Below are 26521 nucleotides of genomic sequence, written 5' to 3'. Positions count from 1 at the left end.
CCATCTTCCTACTGGAGGGGGTAGATGATTTTCAGAGACGAACATCAACATGCTCTGTGCACAGGCTCAAAACAAACCAAGAAATGCCAGGTTCCCTCAAGAACTAGAACATAAACAGTAAACTATGGCCCTTTGTATATGGTGGAAATTGTTACTTCTAGACACAGGCATTTTGGGGTTCTTGGAAACTGAAGTCTCAGACTTGTCCTCAAGAAGCAGTAATATAAACAGTTTGGGGCTTTCTCACTCCTTACTTCTATGTGTTCCTTCTGCAACACAAACATAATGAGAGAAGTTATATTCCACTATTTATAAACAGCATGTGACTACTGAGCAAACTGGGAATATGGGTACAAAAGGGCTTACATGTAATGGCTATGTGAGGGGCAAAGTTCACTGCACTGGAGCTGCCAGCACTGCAAAAAGCTTTTCCTGTTTTTAAAGAACCCAAAAAACTAAAATACATAAATTTTTGTTACTGCAAAACACTGTTTAAATGGGGTTTGCTTTATCTGGTATCTAACAAACCTCTCTGCATACTGTATATACCAGAAACCCGTATCAACATTGTAAACCCACCTGAGATCTGATCACTTTACTGAAAGAACGCAATTATTTTTCATTATTTTCTTTTTCCATAAAAATATTGCACAGGCTGTGGTTTATTTGGAGTTTGCAACACCGAAAGACTACACAAAGTGGAAAACCATCAAGATCTAGACTCCGAAAGTTTGCTGCAACTGCAAGTCAAAAGCTTTGCTTCCTTTAGACTATGAACTATTATAAAACCCTCTGAAAATTACCCGCTTCATTATCTACTAAAAAGCCCCCTAAGAAAAAATGTTATTCACATATTTGCTATAAAATTTCTCTGGATTTTCTTTTGTGTTATATTTAATCCAAGCTGGGAAATTGCCTGATCATTGCCTGCCAGAAATGCACTGCAAAGACTAAAAAGCAGATTCGCAAGGATTAAACACCTGCAGAAACTGTATTCTATTACTAACTACTTGTAGTGCAAAAAAAGTCACCTCTTACCAAGTTAACCACTCCCAGCTATTTCAGCTTCTTCACTGGTATTCCTTCCAGTTTGAATAGAATCATTCTGATTTTAAGCCTGTCAGCAATTCATTTGCTGTAAAAGACCTCAGTTAATCAAACTATATCCACAAACAGGCTTCTGTAGCAATTCAGTAGCAATTTATGATAGCTGCATTGGCAATACAGAAAGAAACCTTAACAAATTAGAAGCAGACACTGATTTTATGTAATGGCAACCAAAAATGATGACTAGAAAATAAGTAATTCCAAATACAGTAATTCCATTTCAGCCCACTTTCAGGATAATTTTTCTTAGTTCAACCCTGTGCATTCCTGCTTAGGGGAATATGTGAAACTCCACTTGCAGGATTTTGCCTCATTCTTGAATGCCTCTCTGTAATTTTACCAACTGGGCACTCATTTACACTTTCTGCTATAACTTCTTTTTCCTTCTTCTAGCAAAGACAATATAAGAATTGATATAAAAAATCCAGTCCCACTGATCATGCACTGCAAATGGAGAAGAAAGTGCTTGGAGATGTGACATTTTAAAATATCTCTTTAAGTTTAATTTTTATAAGGACAGAATGAGGCATATTAAATTCTTTTCATACTATAAGGTATGAGAACTTGAAAACCCCAAATAAAATGATTAATCCAAGTGACGGAAGAGGTGTGAAAACAGTGTAAATTGGAATTGGTGGAGATTTGCTGAGATCTTGGAGACATCTGTTTTTTCTTTTGAATGAAGTCTGCTATATCCTTTCTCTTTAAAATAATAGTGCAATTTGGATCTTTGCTTTTCCAATTTCACTGAGAAACACTTACTAAATATTTCTGCTAAGAGCACTCAGAGCCATGCTCTAGAGTCACTCTGTTGAAAGGCAAACACCTCTACTGGTAGGAGTAAGATGGGGCAATATCAGGCAAATGCAACTTGTGAGAAATCACAATCTTCTTTTGAGCAAAAGCTCATGCTAATGGAAATGAAAAGCAAAAAGAAACTGAAGTGACAACACACATGATGATTGGCTTTGATAGAGAATGTTTTCCAACATTTTTGGGGAGGTACCAACAGGGTCATGAAATACAGTGAATATATAACAATAGCAAAAAGTGATGGATACAATGTCAGGAATTCAATATAGAAAGGACTTCTCCTACAAACTCTGCCTTTCACAAGCATTCTTACACAAGCAATCCTCTTCTTGGCAAGGGGCTGCAGAATCAAAATATAAAAAGCATATACAGTCAAATGATTTCTGAGTGATACTGAACTTTATATATATAATTCTTTCTGTGGGAACAAAACTCTAAATTGTGTGGTACTGGTTGGTGCTGCCAGTCCCAAAGAGCATTAATATATTAAAGCCTTGATTCTGTAGACCACTGGCTTCCCAGAAGGGCCTCTACAAATTACTCAAGACTTTATTTGTTGGGTTTGGAAATGGCTACACTGTATACAAAAGTTTTTGTATTTATTTTTTAAAAAATTAGCTTTACAAAAAAACTTTTCCCTTTTTTCTTTTTTTTTTTTTTTTTAAAGATATCATTATCTACAGGAACCCATAAAAATTTTTCCATATTTACATCTAGATAGCTAATCATTGACAAATATAATATCGTGAAATAAAATATTGAAAGTGAATATCCAACCTTTTAAATAGACATTTGGCTCACAGCATAAACAACAGAGAAAACAAATAAACAGAACAACAACAAAAAAAGATCTGTTCTTCCTACAGGCCTGATCTTTTCCTTTCTCTTCATAAAAAAAGAAAAAAAAGTATATTGGTGGGGTCAAACACACTGCTTCTAAGCAGAAAGCCAGCAACAAACTGCTCCTATTCAGCACCTCACACTGAAAAAACAAGTTCTTTGACGCTCATGTGAGTGGTTGCTGAGATATACACGTGCCCTGTCGATGCAGAACTGGCACCTGTCTCCCACACTGCTCCTAATGCATCATTTGCCCTTTATTTTGAGGAAGGGCATGGCCTCATGCTCCCCTTCTTCTGTTCTCAAGAGATATAGTCTAGCTTCATTCTTAAATTATGTATTTGACCACTGATGCACGGAGGCATAAGGTAAAGGTAGGAAGAGGACAGCATGCCTCTACCTTCCGAGTAGATACATTTGCTCTCTCCTCTTCTGCCCAAAGATGCACTCTGCCCCACACAGCTATTCACGCATTCAGAAGTATACAGAGGGCCAGGCCCTCTCAAAGGGAACAGACCAGCATGACACACTGTCCCTTGTAACCCCCTTTGGAAAATAAATTTCCTGGCATATCCCTTTTGCCAGCAATCTGGGAAATGCCAAGGAGGAGGATGAAGAGGAGATGGAGGAGCTCACACAGCTGGATGGGGCCGGGCCACCATGGCCCCTGCTGAAAGGCTGCTGCTTGCAGCTGAAGTGCAAACTGGGACTTGGAGGGAATGCAAAGCTTCTCAAATTGGTCTCCATTTCCCTTGTGAGGACAAATTCTCTGAAATTCAGGCCTTTTGTTTGTTGTCGTGTACTGGGACATGTGCTACAGCTACTTTAATAAGAACTCAAACTATGCTATATTACTTCCACTCACACCCACAAACACCTCTTCATGCACACATAGATGTTGGCAGGTTATATCAGCATTCATATAAAGCTTTGGAACTTTTATCCCTCAGCATTAGGAGCAAAAGCTACTTAACTGGTACCTTACTGTTAACTGCAAATGTGCTTTAGGAGCAGCATTTCCTTAGATAACTTTCTTCTGTAAATATCACAGTGACCATAATATATCATTAAATGTATTTTGCTGAAGTGTGCAGCCAATAACCATGGCTATATATATATATTTATATAATTCCACCCACCCCCAAATCTCTTTAAAGAAAGTCTGTAAAAGCCGGTGTCGCAGTGTGAAAGCTTCCTTGAGCATAGGAGTTTAAACAATGTACCTCACCATTAAAAGGAAAGAGAAACAAATTAAACAGCTGTAGGCGCATTATCCCATACTTCTACAGTGTTGTGTCTAAATGCTGTGCTGGCTTGAGAAAGCATCTGTGCACAAGTCAATCTGTCTTAAAATACTGCTGTAAATATTGTCATTGGTTTGGTTCTACAGTTGTGTTCTCCTCTTCATCCCTCTTGGGCTTCCCCTTCTCTTCCTCCTCTTCCCTGATGGCCTGGATTTGTTCTGAAGACTGATGCAGTGTGGACTGCTCCGTACCTTGCTTCTCTGTCCCAGCTAACCTCTCCTCGTCCTCAATTACTTTCTTCCACATTTTATGGTTCTGAAGCAGGTGCTGAGTGATCTGACAGTAGATTTTCCTCCTCTTGAACTTCTTCTTTCCTGCAAAATACCGTGTGGCATTAAGGTACTATTTTCTGTGAGAGAAGAAGACAAAGGGACTGAAGGTGTAGAAAGCAGACAGGGTGTACTACGGCATATAGGAACTGCATCAACAGATTTTTAAACTCATAAACTTTAACAGCCTTAAATTCAAAAAGCTATAATTCTTCAGACCTCCAGGAGAACAGACTGGTTTCCTGCATAGTTTGAGCCTCAGCTTCATCCTGTCATAACGTGCATGCTGCCCCTGACTATGCAGCTCATGGACACATCTAGTGCTTGAATGATTAGCATAAAACATGTTGCTAAGCTGCTCCTGGCTCATTTTTTTGTATCAAGTACTTAAAGACTGATCAACCTACTCAGTAACACACACACATCATATTCTGTGCCCCCTCCCCCCCCAGCCCCCAATGGATCCCTGCTGAATACCCTGTAAAAAACCAAAAACAATCACAATTTTGTTTTCTCCACATTTTAGCTCTGATCTGAGCTGTAGATGAATAATGAATGAGCAAGCATTAGTAATTAAAGGAGGGAACACATTCCTATGTTCATTTTTCAAAGCCAGAGACTGACCGTTCCACCTCTGGGGTGGAGATGACCTTAAAGCCTTTGCACAACACTGCTTCAGCAATCGAGACTGATCACTGAAAAAGTAGTCATATATCTAAATACTGTCAGGGAGCTTGCTCATCTTTTCGTTTTGAAGTATCAGTTCCCCACTGCTAACCTACAAAATGTTTCTGCAAGTGGTAGTTCTCATGGCTCCTGACACAGCTGCACTGCAAGTGTTTTGCTGTCTGAAATGTGTTTTTTTCTGTATCAATATAGCCTGTTCAACACAGATTCTTAACTCCTGAATGGTACAAAGCTTGAAAATTTTCCCTGGTCATCAATAGTGGCAATGGCAGTCACAGAGCTGAAATAATAACCCCTCCAAAGACAACTGCTTATTTCTCTTTTTAAGAAAATGACGCAGAGGAATGTTTTGTACCAAATAAATTTGCGTAGATTAGTATTTGCAGGTTGCTTAAAGTATGCCTGTGTCAGGATCCAAAACGTTTAGCCCTTGAAGCTTTTGAACTGGAAACAAAGAGCTTTTCACTGAGCACAAACCAAATCCAATTCAATCCTTTATTAGAAAGCCCTTGGTTCCCTGTAGGAAACCTTCAGGTTTAGCACTAGTAAGAAGTCCCTATTCTGCCAATGCTGCAGCAGGACATTCTCTCTTGGGTTTCCTGGGTGACCCCACATCTTGCTGCTCTCTGCAGACACCAGCAAGCACTTGCTGTGCTCTGAATTACTAAAGACTGAGTGTTTAATTCTTATGCTTGCATCACAACTTTGGGGGAATTACCTACATAAAAAAAAAAATGATTTTAAGCTACCTTAATGTTCAATAACTCTTTATCTCACATGCTTTAGTGAATGATCAGGACTTAGGTGTTTTCTGCTACAATTATATTTCCACCTGCCTAAAAGGCATTTCCATCAAGAAAAAGAACTCCCCAACATTTATACAACTGTATGTATGCGTCTGACATCTCAACCTTTTGTTTCACTGAGAAAGTTTAGAACATCCAAAATTGTGTTGATGATAGGTATAAATTTCTAATGACCTGTAAGACCCCTATATTGGCACAAAAGATGCTGCATATGCCTGATTCAGGCCCACACAGTCACAGAGAATTTAGGAAATTGGAAGAAAACAGTCTGCAACATGCTTGTATGATCAAGAAACAAGCACTCCACATTTGGTAAGAATGAAATAGAAATAACTTATTTGGGTATTTCAAAACTTCTGATACATTAATTTTTAAGGTTTTGAAAAAATGATAAAGAGTCTAAAAGCACCAGGTTGAGTATTAAAGTACTGTCATAGAGTAGAATGTGAAAAAGAAACAGAAGACAAATAAAAAATGGTCTGTTTGCAATGTGACAAGGGTTAATAATGGTCTGTGCTTTTAACCTGAAAGCAGCACTGGTGATACAGAAGGTAAGTGAATAGAGAAATGAGGTGAAAGGGAACTAAGGCTTTCAAAGTAAGGTTAGACACTCCAACGGATAAATGAGAAGATCCTTCATCTTTCTTTTTAATACTGCAGTATCATTTTCAGGTTATGTTGGTTACTTACCGCATAAGCTTTCCCTTTCAAGGCGATTCTGTAAGTGCCAATCTGCCACTGCAATATTTGGCTCTGCCTGCTATTACACAGCTGATAGACCATAAAGTGCCAAAACAAACCTGTGTGGGCTGTTCTCAACAACATCTTTTGTGCATGAGAAGCTGCTAAACTTAAGAAACAAGCAAACGTGCGTGACTGAACAACAGCAATGATTTCTTAAATATAAAATGTATACCCCTGGATCTTACTAGAGACATAAGGTCAATTATGCATGTCAAGAGATGCAAATTTTAGTTTCACATCCTTATGTGACTTATTGTAATCATAAAATCTTTCCGCTTTTCAGCTTCCAAGACAGAAAAAAGGCATGTGCATGAAAATGTGTGGGAAAGAACAGAAAAAGTGAGGCTGTTAAAAGAAAAAACAATATATCACTATTTCACTAGCACATGTAAGGCTGATGCTTTGTAGAAGGATTAGATATAGGGGAAGGGGAGAAAGATGACCAGGAGGAAGGAAATAAAAGAACAGTAGTAGGAAATTCAGGGGAAGGAGGAACACAAAAGAGAGGAAAAGTTAAAGCATGCAGGATTAAACTGGTAAAACAAATAGGTCTACAGATACAGCCTTTTCTCTTAAAAATTACTTCCAGTGAGTTCCTGAGACCTTTCAAGGTACAGGTTTCCTCTCAGTATGACAAATGTTGGCACTGTTGCCCTTCTGGAGTAGAAGCAGAAGATTATTTGCTTTAGTTACTGATTTAGTAACCTTCAGCCAGAAAGGCCAAGCGACACAGCTCCAAACACACAACACAGCAATGCTTAGTGCCAAGTCTCTCCGTGTTCTTAGCCACACATTATCTTGAAGAGATTCGCATTAGAACACTTCCATTGTTAAAACCTCTTTTACAGCATCAGCATCTCAGAGCCTCATTCTATTATTCCTGTGCATAATGCTAACCTGTGGAAATGATGAGCGCTTTCCATGAAAAAATCCCTCAACCATTCTTTCTGTAACTGTAATTGTTGCAGTCTAAAAAGAGTCTAAAAAGTCTCAGGCACAGACAGCTGACCCACCACCAGAAACCTCAGCTGAAGGTGGAAATGAGTAGGAGATAAGAACAGCAATACACATCAGTCCTGAAAACATGGAGGATCAACCTGAAGCATCAGAGGTTCCATGTGAACATCAGTAAAAACTTCTTTACTGTGAGAGTGACAGAGCACTGGAACAGGTTGCCCAGGGGGGTTGTGGAGTCTCCTACATTGGAGATATTCAAGGCCCAGCTGGACAAGTTCCTGTGTGATGTACTCTAGGTTACCCTGCTCTTGCAGGAGGGTTGGACTAGATGATCTTTTGAGGTCCCTTCCAACCCATGGGATTCTGTGATTCTGTGAACGTAACTGGCTGTATTTCAGCTTTACCAAAGGCAGCACTGAATCACTGTAACTTTGGAGAAGCCCATGTTGAACCTCACCAGTTCACGGTCTCTATGCTTTTACAATATGTCTGTTTAGCTTTTTTGGCCACAATATGAAACTTTCTTTGTTGAAAAATTTAAGTGTGACCAACTTACTGGATTCAGCATTTTCACAAGTTTCCATTTCTGCTGTTTCTTCCTCTTCATGCTCATCAGTGTCTCCTGATTCATCACTATCTTCTATCCATTTTCCTGGCATCAGCCCTGCTGAGTCATAGGAGTTACATAGTGGTCCCACGATGTGAGTGATGAAAGATTCCTGGAGGTGTGCCAGCTGAGGAGCAGAGCGATCCATGAAGGGACTGATTGGCAAGCCCAGGCTAGCCTCTTCATCGCCCTGGAGATGAAAAATAGCAGTAATTTCTCTGAAGTAAATGAAACAAAACCATGTCATGAAAAGGAGCAATGAACATCAACCAATTAAAAATGATGAAAGAAAAATAATTCATCTCTTAATGCCACTTCCATAGCACACTAGCATGAAATTACAGTGACATCACATCAACTGGTTAATTAAAGTTACAGCTCTTTTCTTGTAAGAGAACCCACCACCAATAGTGTGAATTTAACAAGGATGTTGGAGGATGACTGTGCAAAATGATACCCACTGCCCTTGTCCTGTACTTTACACTGTGAGTGTGAAAATGTGAAAATAATTAATTTCTTCTTTTCTTCACATTACTAAAAAAAAATCCTGTCTGATTTTGTGATTGTTAATTCAGCAACCCTGTAGTCAGCCACTTGTTTGCAGGGAACAAGACTGAACTCCTACAAGCACAAGCTATCTCACTGAACTAGTTTTCTTATTAATTTTGTCCTTACTATACTTAGCATGGAAGGGTCCTCGTAGCTTGAGGTCATAAGTATTTGTTTCCTGGAACTATTAGAATGATCCCTATGAAAGCAGGGGTTACTCAGAAGCAGTAAATCTTTGCTATAAGGTTTATCCTAGCTTTTCTTGGGGAAAGAGGGTAGAGGTAGACTTTTTTCCTCCCTCCTCTCATGATGTAAAAGAAAGTAAAACTTGCAGAACCAAGTCTGGCATACTCACTCATTCCTATCACAGCAAAGCTTCTGGTGATATCAGTGAGTTTTCAGCTGAGTGGACATGTCAAGACTGTATGCCACCTGCCCAAGCAAAAAATCTAATCCCACTAATCAAGCCTAACATGAAAATTAATTTTTAATACAATACAGAGATCTATATTTGAGAATAAAGATTAGAATTTGGAAAGATATTTCAGTTTCCATTATTTAGGTTACAAAGATAAATTCTCCTTGTAACCTAATTTTTCCAAAAGTCATGGACAATGTATTTAGTCAGGCCAAAGAATAAGAGTTAAATTTTGAAGTATGCACAATGAATATCTGAGTTCCTTGTGTTTTGTTATTTTATGATAACCTATCCCCAAATGTTATGTTCAAAGATTAAATGCAAAATATTATTATTAACAAAACACCGAAACATGCCATCCATTCCTGAAATTGCAAGCAAATTAAGAAGAGATGGCAGGTCACTCTTCTTTATAGTAACACATCTGAGATTTCCTGGATGTGAGGTGTCAGTAATGGCAAGAAAGCTGACTCTTGAATATTTATAAGTTCTTTTTTCATCATCTCTTAAAACATAATTCATTATGTGAAACATCCTGCAGTGTGTTTTTGGTTCTTTTTAATATGTCTAACCTGTCTTCAAATAAGTGCTGAGTATGGGGAAGGAAGAAAAGGAAACATGCTATAGCTATATGACACAGGATTTTTAATGTTTCTGTTCAACATGTTTTTAATTAGGAGTTTTTATTTATATAGGAGTTATTTTTAAAAAATGGTGTTTATTAAAGGAAATTTAAGAAAGATATTTCATTATTTTCACAATAGAGGTTGAATGCATATACGTTTTCTGATAACAGTCTTAGAGAAATGTAAACTTCCCACAAAAATCTTCTTTTTAGAAATGAGAAAATAAAGATGTTTCCCCTCTCTGAAAAAAGTCTGATAATCAAAAGCACTTGAGAGGTTCGATACATCTCTCATACCATATTACATTAAAGAAAATCAGGTTTTAACCTAGATTAAATAAATTGAGAATCTAGATAACATGTTATTCTGAATCAAATTTTGCAGAGAGGAGAAATTGTGAATGTAGATTGATTTATTTATTTACGGATTATAAGAAAGATAATCTCCAACAGCCCTTTGGAGCAGCTTCCAAGAGCATGCAAACATTAGTAGCACACCTTTCTGACTGGTGGAAAGTAACCCAGACTCCTACTCTGGAACAGATAACACAGTATCCTCCCACGCATGCTCCTCTCAAGCTTGATTTAGATCTCACTATCCAACACTTTGACAATATGAATGTATTGGAGCACTTACTACCTTCTGACATTAATTATGTGGGATCAAAGAAGAGTCATACCATATATCTGAGCAACAGGTTTGGTCTGCATGCAGTAGTCCCCCATATAAGCTATGAACACCACCAGAATTAAGTGAAGTACAATTTGTTGGGAGAGTTTTAATGAAAACAAATATGAAGTTATCTCATGAAAGAGTACTTGGGACATGAAGGTCGACCTCTTTTTATGGGACTCTCTTTAAGAAAAAAATGAAAAGAAAAATGGAACCAACTACGTATGTAATACATGTAAGGGTCATTGTTCTCTCTTTTTCTCAGGACATCTAACATAAATGAAGGAGCTTCAAGTCAATGTCTGAATTTTATCCCTTTTCTCATTTCTTTACATACTCCAGATGGCAGCAGCAGCAGAAAATCCTGGTTTTTTTCAAACTGTAAGTACAGTAAATTTAAGAGAAGACGAAAAGGCTTTAAAAGGGATTAGTCTGTGACTTCAAGTTACTGTACAGCCTCCTTGGGAAACCTGTGGGGTGTCTGGTTCAATGATTTAACCTGCTTGCTTCTTCTCAAAAAGACAGGATGTAGAGTTTAGTCTAATCAGCACATTCAAAATATGTTCCCACTTTGGAAACAGAGGAATAGTGTGGGAATAGCCCTGTCCCTTGCACTCAGCAGGGCTAAATAGGTTATAATGAGAAAAGGTTTAATTAAGGGCTCCTTTACACCTAGCAGGAGAGGATCATTGCCTGGCTCTATTCCCAGGTCTTTGTAAATCAGTGGCTGTCCTCTTTCCTTGTGCTACCATCAGCTGAGCCTTGCATAATTAGTGCAGTTCTAATGACAAATCCTCTGAAAGTTTATTAAAAAATAAGGCATGAGTCAGGATCAATGTGTAGCAAGCAGATATGGTTAGTCTGTGATAAACTGAAAGTCAATGTTATAGTCGTGTTCAGCACGTAAGGGTCCTGTGTGTGTGAACAGAGATGTGGCCCACAGGGAAGCTAAAAATAATTCCTCTGCTCTGTTTAGATCATTTCAACAAGGATGTTGTGTCCAGTTTTGGAGTCTGCATGTCAATAAACATGAGAGCAACCTGGAGTGACTGCAGAGGAGAGCAATGAGAACAAGCTGATGTCTTGAAAAGAAGAAAGGATGAAAACGTAGTTTGCATTAAAGAAGACTGAAAGGGAGACATGATCACTGCAAACAGGAAAAAAAAAAAAAAAGAGGAAAGGAACACTTGTTCACCATGTCCACTGTAAAGGTAGTGCAACAGGGGAACAGTTAAGCCTGTAGAAAACCCATTATAAAAGGTCTTTGAAGGAATGTCAGAAGCATCAATGACAAATTGGCTTCACTGATCCAGCAAAAGGGTGGAATACTGTAGCCATCCCCTTCACCCCTATTCTCTGTGATTTTTACTTATCACCTGCACGATGCAGGACTGTTTAACACAAGACATGCAACCGGCAGATATCACTTTGTACATGCATTTATTTACCTGTTCGTAAAACTCATTGACAATGCCTTCCGTCCATTGCAGATGCAAATCTTTGCATTTGGCAGGCCCATTTATATCAGCCAGTTTGATGCACATCTGACAAACCAGCAAGCGGTCGTTCTCATTAGTCCAGTCAATTCCAACATCATCATTCACCTAGTAGCCAGAAAAAGGAGAACCTTGACGCTAATCCTGGGTAAAAGGATGCATCCGCAGAAAAGTTCTGCCCTGGGGTATCTTACAGCATATTTAGCTGTGTAACAAAATCACAAGTGTAAGCAGGTGAGCTAATCCAAGGTTGGAATTTACAATCAGCTGTAGAGCATGTAAAAAGAAAAAATGTGAAAAACAAAACACTGAACACTGAGATAAATGATAAGAAATTAATATTTAGCAAATTATGTGCTTGTTTGAAAGCCTTTGCTAGGAAAACAAACAAATGCAATCTTCCCATAACATTTTACAAGAAGTTATTACCTAATTGGTGTTCAAAGATAAATTACCATCAAACACCACAGTGATATAATTGCAATGTGAAGACCCGTGTAACAAGCTTATTTCTCTATTTGATCTAAGTATGTCTGAAAGTATTCCCTATGGTTTTCCTTTTCTCTGTTTTCCCATACATCCCACCATAAAAGGTATATATACTAATAACTGCTCTAAAATAAAAGCATCACATTAAAGTACTGCAGAAAGGTTGAGGTTGGAAGGCACCTTTGGAGATCATCCAGTCCAACTCCTCTACTAAAGGCATGATCAGCTAACACAAGCTGTTCAGGATCATGTCCAGTTTAACTGTGAGTATCTCCAAGTAGGGATGCTCCACAACCTCTTTGGGCAACCTCTTCCAACGGACAACCCTCATCCCTTCTTGGTTTTAAATGGGGATTCCTGTATATAAGCTTGTGCCTGTTGTCTCTTGTCCTGTCACCAGATACCACTGAGAAGAGTCTGGCTCCATCTGCTTTACTCTCTCCATCAGGTACTTAAACACATGGCTGCTTCCCATCAGGTCCCACAGACTTGTGTACATCCAGTTTGTTTAAGTGCTCCCTAACCTGATGCCAATCACTGAGGATAAAGCCTTTGCCATTTCAGACTTTCTCTCACACCTCAAGGGCCTGGGATTCCTGAATCCAGGTCTTAGCTCCAAAGACTGAGGCTGGAAAAGCATTGAGGACTTCAGTCTTTTACATCTCCAAATGGCCAGCAATAGCACCCTTTCCTGCCGTTAGCCACATTTTCTCATCTCAACCTTTTCTTCTAGAATATCTCCTGGTGTGGGATGGGCTGTCTTTTGTTGGCCACTTAATTTTTGAAATTCAAATCCCTTCATGAAACAAAGCTTTAATTGTCAAGCTTGCAATAGTTGAAAATGGATAGAAAGTTGTTGTGCTATGAGTAGATGAAACTCCCATGTCCCCTGTCAACATGTCCCCTGCTCCATACGCCAGTGGGCCCATATGGCGAGGGCTTTGCTTTTGGTGCACTTGTTCCAACATAAATAATGTCAGAGAACAGTAAGTGCTCCGATGCACTGATATCATCAAAGTCTTGGCCAGTAAGCTTCCTTCATTATTTCTTCTTGGTACTTTCCAAACTGCAAGTTTTCTGGTGGGAGGATGCTTACATTACGTATGTTTACACTGCTTCTGAACAGAAGGGTCTGTGAGTGTAGCCTTGATATACTCAACTACAGTTCAGCAACTCAACCAATAATATGATCATTTAGAGCTAATTTTATCAGTTATAACACCTCCACCCACAAACTAACATTTTGTGTCTGCTCTCTGACAACACTCTGGTGCAAAAGACTTTTTTGCCAGCCAAACATAAGTAACTTATTTTAAAGCAGTGATTACTCTGGGAAAGCCAGGCTCAGCCACAAGCACTGGTTAATATGTTCACCTTCTCCACTTTTTATTCCATGGGTGACCATTTGACTATTTGAGCAATAAGGAGAGAGAAGAAGGTTAACAGATGTCCTTACAAATCTACAGTGAGCTGGCAGAACATGATACCTCGGACTGTTCTCCAATTTATCTGCAGTGTCTTGCGTATCACCTTCCTTAGTTACAACAGTGATTATACCTACTGTTGTCCAGCCCGATAGGTTTAAGACAAATTTAGTTTTCAATATCCACAATTTATACCTAAGACTTTCGTCAAGCTTGTCCTCTTCACAGTTAAGACAGTCTCTGTGACAAAGCCACAGTAATCACTTGGTTTAACCTGTCCTTCTTCATTCCTCAGTTATGTTCGCATAAGTCAAGGTTTTGGTCCAAACTGTTAAATTCAAAGGATATATTCAGACAGCTTTAATTCTTCATGCTTTATTGTCGTTGTAGCCCTGAGAGATAAGAATCTGCCAAATCTGTTCAATACTTCATGAGGAAATCAGCCTAGTGAAAATGGTCCCAGAGCTTAAAATTTAAGACCTAAAGAAACCTCCTCGATACTACAGGGGGTTCTGGGACATGATTAGGAGGTGTGCAGAAGGAGTTCAGTCTTTTAAGGGTCTCCAGATCAGTTCTGTCTGCCCTGGACCATAATTTAAGGCATTTCTTTACAGCTTCTTAAAGCCTAATAAAGACACAGATGTTACAGGGAAATGGAAAACAAAACCAGTCATACAACTGCAGGCTTCAAAATTTCAGGATACAGGTCCATCCTAAGCAATATCACAAGAAAACATTTCATGTCACCAAACTAGCTAGGAGGTCCTAGTCCTGGAAGAGAAAAATGCTGTGCTTAGTGTGTTTCTCACAAGGAACAAGAAGGCAGTACCAGCTCCAAAGACAGGCATCATCTAGGTAACATGCCAACAGCTTTGATGGATGATGGAGTTTATGAAAGTAACTTGATATGTGGTGATTTCCAATAACTTAGGTTGAAACTGTACAATAATTTTTAAGAATGGTTTCCCAGGGTTGTAATTTTATATTCACTGAATGGAACATGCAGGAAAGATCTTTAGTCACCTTTTTCAAATGGGTCTACCCATTTGAAACAAAGTAGGACAGAAAGATCATGCTTTCACAGCATTTGCAATTAGAATTAAATAATTGTTATTATTTCAGTGCTTTGATAATGTAACAGTATGATTAAACCAATAAAAATTCACATTAAGTATTTAGCCACTATGGAAACTTGGCAACACCTTTGATTTTCTTCCCAAGTGCTTTGCTAATAGGTCTAAAATGCCACTGAACAAGAAAACAACATTGAAAAGTAGGATATAAGTGGGATTTATATTCAAATAGTCTGCGATATCCTTAGCCTTAACTGCTTTCTGAAAAAAATAAAACATATATAAGAAAAGAATCTGTACCACTAAATTAAGTAAAAAATAACAGCCGTATTACCGTTCAACAGAATGTTTTACAGCAGCCAAAAGGACATTTAGAAGAAAGAGCAACCCAACAGCCTTTCTAGCCTTTTTCACTATGGTGCTACATAGTGAGCCACAATCTGTTCTGACCATCCACCACAAACCCGAACCAATCTTCTTACCTTGGCATTGAATTTGGCAACAAAATCAAAGTGTTTCTTCAGGTCAGTAGCTAAAATAGCCTCAATGACGAGGAAGCGGAAATGCTTGAACTCCACATGGTCAAGATTGACCAGGAAGTTGTACTCTGGCCTTGACATGAAAAGGTTCCAGGCAGCAGCAGCATGGTGGTTCTCCAGGACAGAGCGGTCATTGTACAGCACTGCCTGTGAAAGCAACAGAGGCAGCTGAAAGTTCAGAAACCTTTTAGCGAAAGAAAAACTACAATGCAGAAATGAGAATGACACAGGCATGACACATGAGGGAGGTTCTGGTTGGTTATTTGTTTGTTTGGGTTTTTTTTAAAGAACTTCTCAAGGTTTGAAGATGTGATTTTGGCAGGACTAATAGCAGACACTTGAACTGTTGTGATGGTGAAGATTTATTGGAAGATTGATTTGAAAAATCTGGGTCTTTCATGCTCAAGGGTTTTCAGCTCCTGACTGAACTGCATCATATGTCAAGAGATTATTCTGTTTCAGGCTACAAATTAATGACTAATATAGGTGTGTCCTTCCCCGATTTTAACCTCACTTAACAGGGACTATTGTCTTCGGTGTTTGTACTTTGCAACTGTGTCCATACTGGACCGATTCCAAACACAGAAACAAGTGCAATTCCAGCTTGCAACCTGTCAACACGCTCAGCCTGACACAATGCTAAAATCCAAAACTAGTTAAATCTTTGCCAAAATAAGATGCGTAAACTCTCACAGTGACGGCAATATGGTATTCGTGTTTTTTCAGAACAGTACGCTGAAGCCAGGCAGGTCAGCTATGTAAAGCAAGCAAAGATGATCTCTCATCTAAGCCAATAAACAGTGACTCAGAATTGCTGAATTCAACTCCCAACCCTGGCAGCAACTTCTATGTAACCTTAGGTAAGTCTCAATTCTTCATTTATAAAACTGAGATTCATTTCCACACATACTCCTGCCCTGATAGATGCATAGTGTAAGAATACCTTCCTAAAAGACTGCAGCTGCTCATATTCTATAGGAACAATAGAAGATGTGTTACAGTCATGCACAGAGTAACTTGCATGGTGCACGGTGTTTTCTGTTGTATTTTAATCTTTCTGTGCCTTACTGGATAGAATAATTCTTCCTTTATTTCACAGTTTAGATCCTCTATCAGTCAGCAGAGCGTTAGCTTCTCCTTCACTAAGACATTTTATCAGTACCTTTCTTAACAGCTCTACTAACTGAGGGTGGTGAGGGAGGGTAAGAAGACTTGGCAATCCCTACATGATAGATACTGGCAATCCCTACATGAAGTGATTTTTTTGGTCACTTTGATAAGCTGTTTCAAAATATTTGGTAGACTTGTGCATAATGGAAGCCATAAGGCAAGAAGAAACTGCTACTGAGGACTTTCCAAACTTAACAGCAATACTGCTTGAGATTTATTTACCTGAGGAGCACTTGTTGCTACCAAAAAGGCATTGGTCCTTCCTGGATGATCATAATCATGCATGGCTGCAGCTACATAAAGAGCCATCAATTCAAGGGCAGGGATGTTGCCAGCTAGGCATCCGTAGCTGTCATCTGTAGGTGTGTATGTCTTTGAAAACACATAACCCATATGGCCATGAGTGATTCCACTATCAGAATCTGAGCAGAAATAAAAAAAATTGGGAGAAAAAATAATCCTTACCACTTTTCCAGATTTATTGAAACTGGTAGAAGCAACAATGCAGGAAGGGAAGGGATAAATTTACAACACATAATAGAAGAATAAACACATCCTAACCCCAGTACTTTCTGATACTGTGCACATGATCCAGTGCAATAAGGAATACAACTGGAAAGAAACAAACTCTGACTCCATCTGGGGATCTTCCAGCAATGCAGCAGAGTCAGTAGCCATAAGCCATGGATTTATGGCCATTCTGGAGCTTTGTGGGTAACTCAGTCTTCTCACTCCATCATCTAATTGCTTCACCATATAGATTAGCCTATAAGTCACTAACAGTCCTTACTTAAAACAATGAACTAGCATTTATTAATTTATTAATTCACATTTTCTAATCCAAAGGTCTAGACTTTGGATCTTTGCTGATAATCCTCCTCTGTTTGAAGCAGCTTGAACATGCCTGTCAGGTGCAGATGGTAACTGAGATGTTTTGCTAATTTAATCTGCTTGAATAGGTCTTACATGCAGCTGAACAGTCTTTCAAATAACAAACACCAAAAAGCTGCAAAACTCAACCCCTTTCATTACACCTATTTCATCTCACTTAAAAAGCCTCCGACAACCCCTGCTAAATAAAGTTTTCCAGGAATAAAAATGTTTCCCACCCCACCAAAATATCCTGAAGAGTTTAACAAATGATGTGCCACAAAAACACCACCAGAAAAAGCAGAAATGGAAGAGGTTTCCTTCAGAACTCCCACAAAATATAGCAAGGTCCTCTAGTTGTTACAGCTGAACCTGGGTAAGTTAATATAAAAATGGAGTAAGAGCAGCTTCTTGTAAGGAACAAACATAAAAAAACAGATGAGTGGTCTTGCAAGCTGGTTGTAAAATGGCAACAAGTCTCCTTCTTTGGATACAGTTAGGAGAGGCAAAGAAACACTTCACCACAGCCAAGTAGCAGCAATGCTGCATGCCTCAGAGATTTTGTAATAGTAAAACAATGCAGGGTTTGAGGATTTAAGTCTACACTGCTTCTAGAGCAGAACTGAAAAGCACTACCAATACAGTTTTCCTATGAAAAAAGTTATTGTAAAAATCAAACTGCAACAAACTGTAGCACCCATTGCAAACAAACTGCAATGGGTGCCACAAAGGCTTGCATTCACACATTGTTAAAAGTAAAGTATCAGGCTTTGAAGGACCAATTCCATTCTCTTCAAAGTTACATAAACATACTTTAACACTCTCAAAATCCAAGTTACCACTGAACTTAAGTCTATATGATAACAAATATTGTACGCAATCCTCAACTATTGGCTTTCTTACAGCAAATCTCAGGACAAAAAACTTTTAAAATACAATATACACTTGCACATTTAAATATACCTGAATCACTTGCTGACCCGTGATCATTAATCACAGTTGGGAGTCCTGGGATGGGCTGAGTAGTAAGGTACCAAACGGCATGTAGAACATCAGTTGCATGGATTCGGTTGTGATCTGTGATACAAAGCAAATTACCCTGCTATTAAACTCTGATTTCTCACAGAGGGAAATCAGCACCATCTAGTGGGTACTGCATGGCAGTCAATCGAGAGACAAATCAAACGTTATCAGAAACATGCAAACCATCTGTATTCAGTAAACGCTCAGATTTTCTTTCACTTAAGTTGAAGCACATTCAATGGTATGTATAACACCAGTCAAGACAGAGAAAACAGAGAAGCAGTGGGACTGCCTATGCTACCAGCTCCAATCCTTTACTCAAGGGGTTGCCTTTAGCTTCTTAAATGCCATCATGTAAAATATGCACGTTTAATCTCTGATTCAAATGAAATCAGTGGGAAAATCTCACCCACTTCAGTAGTCAAGATTTCACCTAGCTTGTAAACAGAAGGCAGGTAACACCTACCTGACTCTACCTGAGCAAATATAAGTGCTGTGCTAGCAGCTGCACTGCAAAAAAAATCACATTCAGGATAGGTGTACACCGCACAGTTAAATCAGGTTGTTTCTGAGGTTTTCTGGCCAGAGATAAGAGTTATGGCCCTGGATCTTGTAATCTGACTTACTACAACCTGCCTTTGCAGAAGTGAGTGATAAAAGTTACCCCAGGGCTCATAACAGCAAATCCTACAAGGCCAGATAAACTATTCCGCAACCAACACAACTGGCTGAAAAAGAATCACATGCTAGTTCAGCACAATGCATGATCTAAATGCACATTAGCAAAAAGCAACCATGATGCTGAAAGAGGGCTAATGCTTTGCTGCACCAGGAACAAAGCTTGCACTTGGGTTTAAATCACCAAAGGACAAGCAGTTCAGCTTGTGATTTAGGCTGATTTTGGGCAGAGCACAGGTATCTTCTACAATGACTAGGCAAACATAAAGAAATCTGCTAATCAAAATGATAACCTAAGGCCACATTACTGCTACTGCAGTTCTGGAAAGACATATTTTAGAGGACAAAGCACAAAAGTGTGGGACTCTACTGCTGTGTCACCCCTATCTGTAAAACTCACAGTGGTGGAAGAAACCCTCTGTACTCTGGGGGAGCAGAAGAGAATGGCATCAAGAAGAGTTAGCAACCTGGTTTTACACCTGCTGCATCCTAAAGATAGGCAGTGTATAGCAGATGGGGGTTTCTCAGCACTGGTACTGAATTTCACTCTAAGGCTGCTCCTTCTATTAAGTTATTTTTGAAAAGAAGAAAACAAAATAATCTCTCCTGAGACACTTATCTCCCTCATGCAAAACCTAGATGATGGCCCTGCACAGAGGTTTAATGCTTTTCTCAGGAGTAAAAGCTGGACTGGCCTCTTGTGAAACTTGTACTGATTTAATCCAACTGGGATGGTCACCATGAATTTTGTGTGAATAACCCATTTTTCAGTTCAGCAACCAGAAGAAAGAAATGGTTAAGTTCAAACAAGTTGCTTTGGTTTTTACCCCTTCACAGAAATGAAAAGCTGGAAGGCAAATTAATTTTTTATGAGACAAAATATTCTGCTTTACTAAACCAAAACATGCTTAAGAAAAACCAACGTAACGAAGAGCTAGATTCATAAAAAATCCTGAGACTCTACGAATATTTAAATGTTTTAAGTAAAGAGGAATGGCTCCAGTAGGACAGACCAACTGTGGGACATCCACCTATAACTCCTTTAGGCTATAATCTGCTGCTTCAAATCCCCAATCCAGTTCAAACACAAGGAAAGATTCGAAATTTAGTCTCTCACTTTCCAGAAGAGTGTCCAAAAGTCCTGACTGGAAGGCAATTTGAGGTAGCTTTCCTTCAATCACTTCCATCGTAGATGTTGCAATTGGTATTTAATATTTTAAGACAGAGGCTATATGACTTATTAAACCAATGTTTCAGACATTTTTCTGGAGGTGGGAGGAAACACAGTGTCCTATATTCCTCAGCACCAGGGTTATCTACTAGCTAAAGCGGGTAATAACTCCCTCTCTCCTCATGGAAAAAGAAGAGACTTTTGCAGTTCGCTTGGTAAATTTGATTTGAATTAGTAAATACTTTGGGGATGACTGAAAGCAGGTTTTTCAGTGAATGAATGATTCACATGGAAAAATATCAGCCTAGCTGTAGTTTCAGTGTATTTGCACTCATCTACTTGGCATATTTTTTCTGCTTTACAGAGCTCATCTCCTTTGGCTGCATAGCACTGCAACAGTGTAAAAATCCAAATTGCTTATGGGGGGGAAATGTTTCAGTAAACTCCAACTGGGGCACTGGGGTACACTTGCAGCATCAGCAAACAATTCTTTGCACTTTTAGTAGCTTTATATGGTTTTAGGCTTGCATAGAATTTTGCCATGAATTGCTGTGAAACAGCATGAAACATTAAATGCGATGAGAAAAAGACGAGAGACTGTGGTTCAGTGCCAGCCTCCAATTACAGAGCCATCCATTTGGTGTGATGTGCCAGAAGAAAAGAAGTAGCTGTTATAATGAGAGAAGAAAGGCTTCAATAGCAAAAAGTGTGGAAAATATCCCAAACTTTAAGGACATATTATTATCTGCTGGGAATTTTTACTTACAAGGTATCTCTCGGTATCCACATTCCAAGGCATGAAAGTAGTTCATGAATTCCCTTACTGGTATTTTAAAGGTTTCAAACAGCCCCATGTCTTCAAATAGTCTGTATGATACCTGAAAAACCAAAACAACCATGCTGCTAAGTAGGCCAGAAAAACTCTAATAAAAATCATTCTATTGAATTACCCCATGAAAACCTGCTCTCTGATCTGTGTATAGCTGCAGCTATTTGCACTTCCATAGGCATGTGGCTACATAGCCAAACAGACAAGCTATTAGTACCAAAAAGACCTCATTCTTTTGTTATACTGTTGCAGACATTCTTATCATCCTTTCAGGTATATTGATCCTCCAAATTTTATAACGCCTCAGAAACACACACATAAAGGATGATGTCCAGAAGTCTTTAGCGTTTTTGTAAAAATTCCAAGGAGAATCCATGAGTCAAATCAATTCCCAGAAAAAGCAGGAACAAGTGAAGGAATGACAAAAGGAGAGAATGATTTGAAAGGAGATTATCTCCTTTCTCTCTAACCTATTTTAGAAGTGAAATGACAGAAATGACTTCTCCAAAAGGATTTCACAGGCAGCAAGCAGCTTAGGAAGCAGAGCTGCTCCAAGTGTTCCTGCATGGAAAGATGACTGTAGACATCCAGAAGCCATACTGGAAGGGAGACTGTGATGGATGAGTGAGGAGTCGCTCAGGAAGGACAAGCGCTCAGAAATATAGACAGAAACTGCTGCAAGACGGACACTTTTGAAGTCAAGTTTGAACGAGACATACAGAACAATGGGACATAGTAAATTTACTGCCTGACGTTTTCACTTCAGTCACAAATAGGACCCTAAAGCCTTTTGCTTCTTTATTTATTTACTGCTGTTAGCTAAATTCTGTCCTTTTGATGCCATCTGTCTGGTAATGATCTGCCTAGAGCTAAGCGAATTGAAGCACATTTGGAGTGGTAAATGCTATAGCAATAAGAAAATTGTAAAAATTGTATTTTGTGTTTTACACCCGAATGTAAATCAAACAGCTATCCACACCCATTTCTTTCATGGAATCACAGAATGGTTTGGGTTGAAAGGGACTTTAAAGCTCATATGTTTCCAACACCCCTGCCATGGGCAGGGACACCTTCCACAAGATCAGGTTGCTCAAAGCCCCATCCAACCTGGCCTTGGTTTCTTTCAGTATCACAGTATCACAGTATACTAGAGATTGGAAGGGACCTCAAAAGATCATCTAGTCCAATCCCCCTGCCGGAGCAGGAACACCTAGATGAGGTTACACGGGAATGTGTCCAGGTGGGTTTTGAATGTCTCCAGAGAAGGAGACTCCACAACCCCCCTGGGCAGCCTGTTCCAGTGTTCCGTCACCCTCACTGAGAAATTTTTATTTTTTTTTTTAAAAAAACACCAAACTTTGGGAGCCTCTGCGGCAGGTCCCCGGCTGCGTGGGGATCGGAGACCCCAGGGCGGGCTGAGCTGGGGAGACCAGTTGCTGACGTTTTTTGATAGCAAACCCCTTGCCCCCCCCCAGGCGGCTCCCCCCATCCACTGAAAGTCAGTGAATAAAACAGCGGTCGGGTGCACGGGGAGCACGGCGGCAGCCATTAGGGTTAGTAAGACTAGAGCCTCCCCACCTGCCACGCCAGTATGTTGTGTATAAATTTCTTTCTGAATATTGTGTATAAATTTCTTTCTGCATATTGTGCATATTGTGTATACCTGTGAGCTGCACCTGAAGTTTAATGACATAAACTTCCAATGTCCTGCCACTGTGGATTTTTACAGTAAGAATAATAAAAAAGGATATGAATTTGCAGCAGTAATAATCTTCCCCTGCCTAGTTATTCCCTACCAGGGAAAATCTGCATGTGACAAACTCTGGCAAAGCACTGCAACAGGCAGTGATGATGCAGAGACACGTTGAGTGTCATGTCCGACACTATTCACAAAGCCTGATGACACATGTTTGAAAGCTGGGGTTCTGCTGATGGCCCCAGCTCTTCTGTTTCTACCAGAACTGTGTAAGTGCCATTAGCAATGCCGGTGGTAATTTCTCTTTGTGGCCATGGCTGTTGCTTATAAAGTGAAAAACTCTTTATAGCAAAGGAGCTAAGGAACTACTGAATTACAGCACTCTGGAAACACGAAGTAGGGTTAAAAAGAAAAAAAAAAAAGGTAGGGCCTGTAGAAGGCAAAACTTTACTGTCTGAAAATCCCACAGGATCCTCCTGTACTGAGGCAGAGTGAAGGGACTGACCTTATGCATAATTTGGATTAGAAACTGTACACAGAATTCTCCTTATCTATCTGGAATCATGTTATTTTACACTCTAGTCTTAGATCACTGAACGGTAAGCTTCCTATTTCCAGAAAAAAATATCTCTGTGAAAAGAGCAAGCATAAAGAAATACTGTTCTGCAGAACCAAACCTTACTGGTCTATGCTACCAATACCAGACAGGTATCTTACACAAAGAATGTTATAAAAGCATGTTTTTCCTCCCCTTGTATTTTGGGGGGTGGGAAATTCAACAGCAGTTGAAAACAAGCAAAGCTGACTGTGATGGATATGAATGATAGCTCTTGCCCATGACTTGGAGTAAAATGGAGTAAAATTATACTCTGATCATTAGAAACAATAAACAGCCAAATAGGTAATTTTGACATTTTTGTGATGTTTTCTTTCTTTCTTTCTTAGCAAATGGGGAGGAGTAAGGCATAAGGGCAGGTCAGAAAGAGCGAAAAGCGCACTGATGTCTTCCAGAAAGTCAACGAACTAAATTTTTTCATTAAAAAGGAAAAAAAAAAAAAAAAAAAGGAAAAGACAAATTGCACAGTTTTGTTTATTTATTGCTCCGGACTAAACATTTTTAAATGCTCCTGTCTTTTAAAATCCCTCCTTCCCAAACCACATGCTGTTTCATTCAGCTCCCTGCGAGTTATAATCCCATGGGCTGACCATGGCACCCTTGAAGCCACAGTGTGGTCTCTGCTGCCAGGGGCAAGCCCAGGGAATCTCCAAGGGCTGTCAGGAGCTTGGCAGTAGGTGCTCCACACTGCCTCTTCCCTCCAGCCTCCATATTCAGCTTGTTTCTGCCATGATTGCTAATGCCTGAATGAGTCATGTATAACTCAGATACTTTTGGTGGCAATGCCTGAAGAAGGACAAGCATTTCTCCTGAATGGACATGTGCAAAGTTTAGATTAGCGGTTCCCTACTCGTTTGTAGGCAACCCTTTTGCACTTCTTCTCTGTTCTCTTGCATTTACTTTATTCAAACATATGTTTCTTCTAAGTTGCTGGCACCCTGTCTCCAGCTCTGACAAGCACAACTCCTCATGAGGGCCGCTGTAATGATCCCGGGAACATCCCATTCCCCAAGAACTGATTTCCTTCTCTCCTTCATTCAATGGCTGCAGTTTCTCTCTACAGAAGCCATGCATGATTATGAGATGAACAGAATCCTCTTGGCACCATCCAGGGACAACTCACAACACACACAGGAATGATGCCACCCTGCCTTGATGCCACTCATGTACTGAGAGCACAGGAGCACCACCACCATTCATCGTCTCTATGGGCCCAGTAATAACAGCTAGACTTCAGCCTATTCTTTTTTATTTGCTTTCCAAGGCAAATGAGTTTCTCTTCCACAGGTTTTAGTTTTATAGGAGCTTTAAGAAGAGAGTTAAGTGCGACTGAAGACATTATCTAACTTTATGACCTGCTGTGAAACATCAACTCTGTTGAAAGCTCTGCTGTTCCTTTCTGAAATGAGACTGGTATGTAAATTGCTCTCTAACCCCCATCATGTGTAGTTGTTAGTACCACATTTAGAGTGCTTGCCACTGTACTTTGCACAGATGCTTTTATGGCTGCTGACTGGTTTGGGGTCTTTTTATATGTGTAAACCAATTTAACATTCCAGAAGGAAGAAACAGACATCTCAAGCAGCTTTAAAGATGCTAAGCCAGCACTTGCTTTCTAAACTGAATGCTTCCCCAGAGGCACGTGTCAGCTCTGCTTTGTTCCATCTCATAAATTTAAGCTAGCAAGGCAAACATAGTTAATTCAGCTTGTTAATTTACTTATTTTTAATGGATGAGTCCATTTAATGGCAAAATATGGAGAATAAATCATTACAGCTTTTGTTTTCCTTTGTTTATAATATCGTAGGATTTAAATTATACAAGAAAAAGACAATACTTTTGGCTGGGAAAAAAAAGATTTATTTATTTTAGTTCTCTTTATTTCTAAAAATAATTCTGTTGGGAGCATTTGAGTAGGTAGGGAAAGAACTGAAGGATCTATCTTTATTTCATGAACAAAGTTGAACTTGTCACATTCTGCTTTTAGGGAGTGGGAGTTATTACAAGCAGCTGCTACAGAAAAACGTTGAATTTTGATCACAAATACTATTTATTAAAGCTTCCCTATTTTATTTCACAGGTCTTATTTTGCAGCACTGCAAAATGGATAACATGCTCAGAAGCTGTGCAAAAAGCAGATGCTGGGAATCAGAGTGTGGAGCTTTAGTGCAAATTGAGGGAGGCACAAGGGAATTGTCCTGAGAGGTACAGAACTACGCAACTTGGCAAAGCAGTTAAAACATATAGAGGTACTCATGTAAAACCAGAACAAGTTTCTGCTCATCCAAACTGTTAACATGCCATTAAATAGAGTTCTCTTTTTCCTTATGTTTCATTTTTCATTGTATGCTGTTAGAAAACAATATGAAAAAAAAAAATGCTCTAGAAAAGCATTTTAACCACTATCTAATGCTTGCTATCTCATGTGTCTCAATAATTATCACTGAATTTATATCAATATCCCCATCCAGCCATAGTTTGCCTATTTCTCTAAAATCAACCTAGAGAGCTGGTAGACTGGTTAAACACAGATGTTACTTGCCAAGCTAAAGAACAATAAAAGGAAGACCACAGGATAAATTTGAATTCATGCTTTGGTTTTCCTGGTTGACCACTGGATAATTGAATCTAGCTGAATAACAGTTAAACACCAAGGGACCAAGATTTGATACAGCATTCTCTGGAGCTCATTGCACTGAGATCTGTGTGGCACACTAACCTCCGTGTTTGTGGGGAGTATTAATTATCCCACATTATACCAATTAACATAATCTCTTCTTTCCAGTACTCATCACTAATAATGCCTTGTAAAGTGACACTAGATCAGTCAGATTCTCTTGTTGCTTTGTTTTGGGGTTGTTTTTTCCCCCTTCCATCCCTACATAACAATAATTACTTGCCTTTGCTGTTTGATAAACTTCAGTATTTCTGTAAGAAAAAGAGGCTGATTTGTCAGTGCGCAAGGAAAAGGGGCATAACACAGCAGAAAATTCATCCAAGAAAGTGGTTATAGAAGTGACACTGTGCTGGGTAGATATGGGCTGTGTC

The 26521-nt window shown here is 39.3% G+C and overlaps 1 protein-coding gene across 1 annotated transcript in view; it reads right to left on the bottom strand.

Moving 5' to 3' along the window:
* Positions 1–4130: 4130 nt before the first annotated feature.
* The window catches only part of PDE3A (phosphodiesterase 3A), a gene marked incomplete at both ends in the record, with an annotated part of 249834 nt that continues 227443 nt past the window's right edge, over positions 4131–26521 (bottom strand). The window contains 7 exons of the mRNA XM_080620778.1: positions 4131–4378; positions 8084–8324; positions 11848–12003; positions 15364–15567; positions 16813–17012; positions 18424–18537; positions 21099–21210. Coding sequence (XP_080476904.1) covers positions 4131–4378; positions 8084–8324; positions 11848–12003; positions 15364–15567; positions 16813–17012; positions 18424–18537; positions 21099–21210 — 1275 coding nt within the window. The remainder of the gene's footprint in view (positions 4379–8083; positions 8325–11847; positions 12004–15363; positions 15568–16812; positions 17013–18423; positions 18538–21098; positions 21211–26521) is intronic.

This window comes from Psittacula echo, assembly GCF_963264785.1.
Source record: "Psittacula echo genome assembly, chromosome: 1".
NCBI lineage: Eukaryota > Metazoa > Chordata > Aves > Psittaciformes > Psittacidae > Psittacula > Psittacula echo.
Note: the sequence above shows the minus strand (reverse complement) of the source record. Positions and strands in the feature narration are given on the sequence as shown.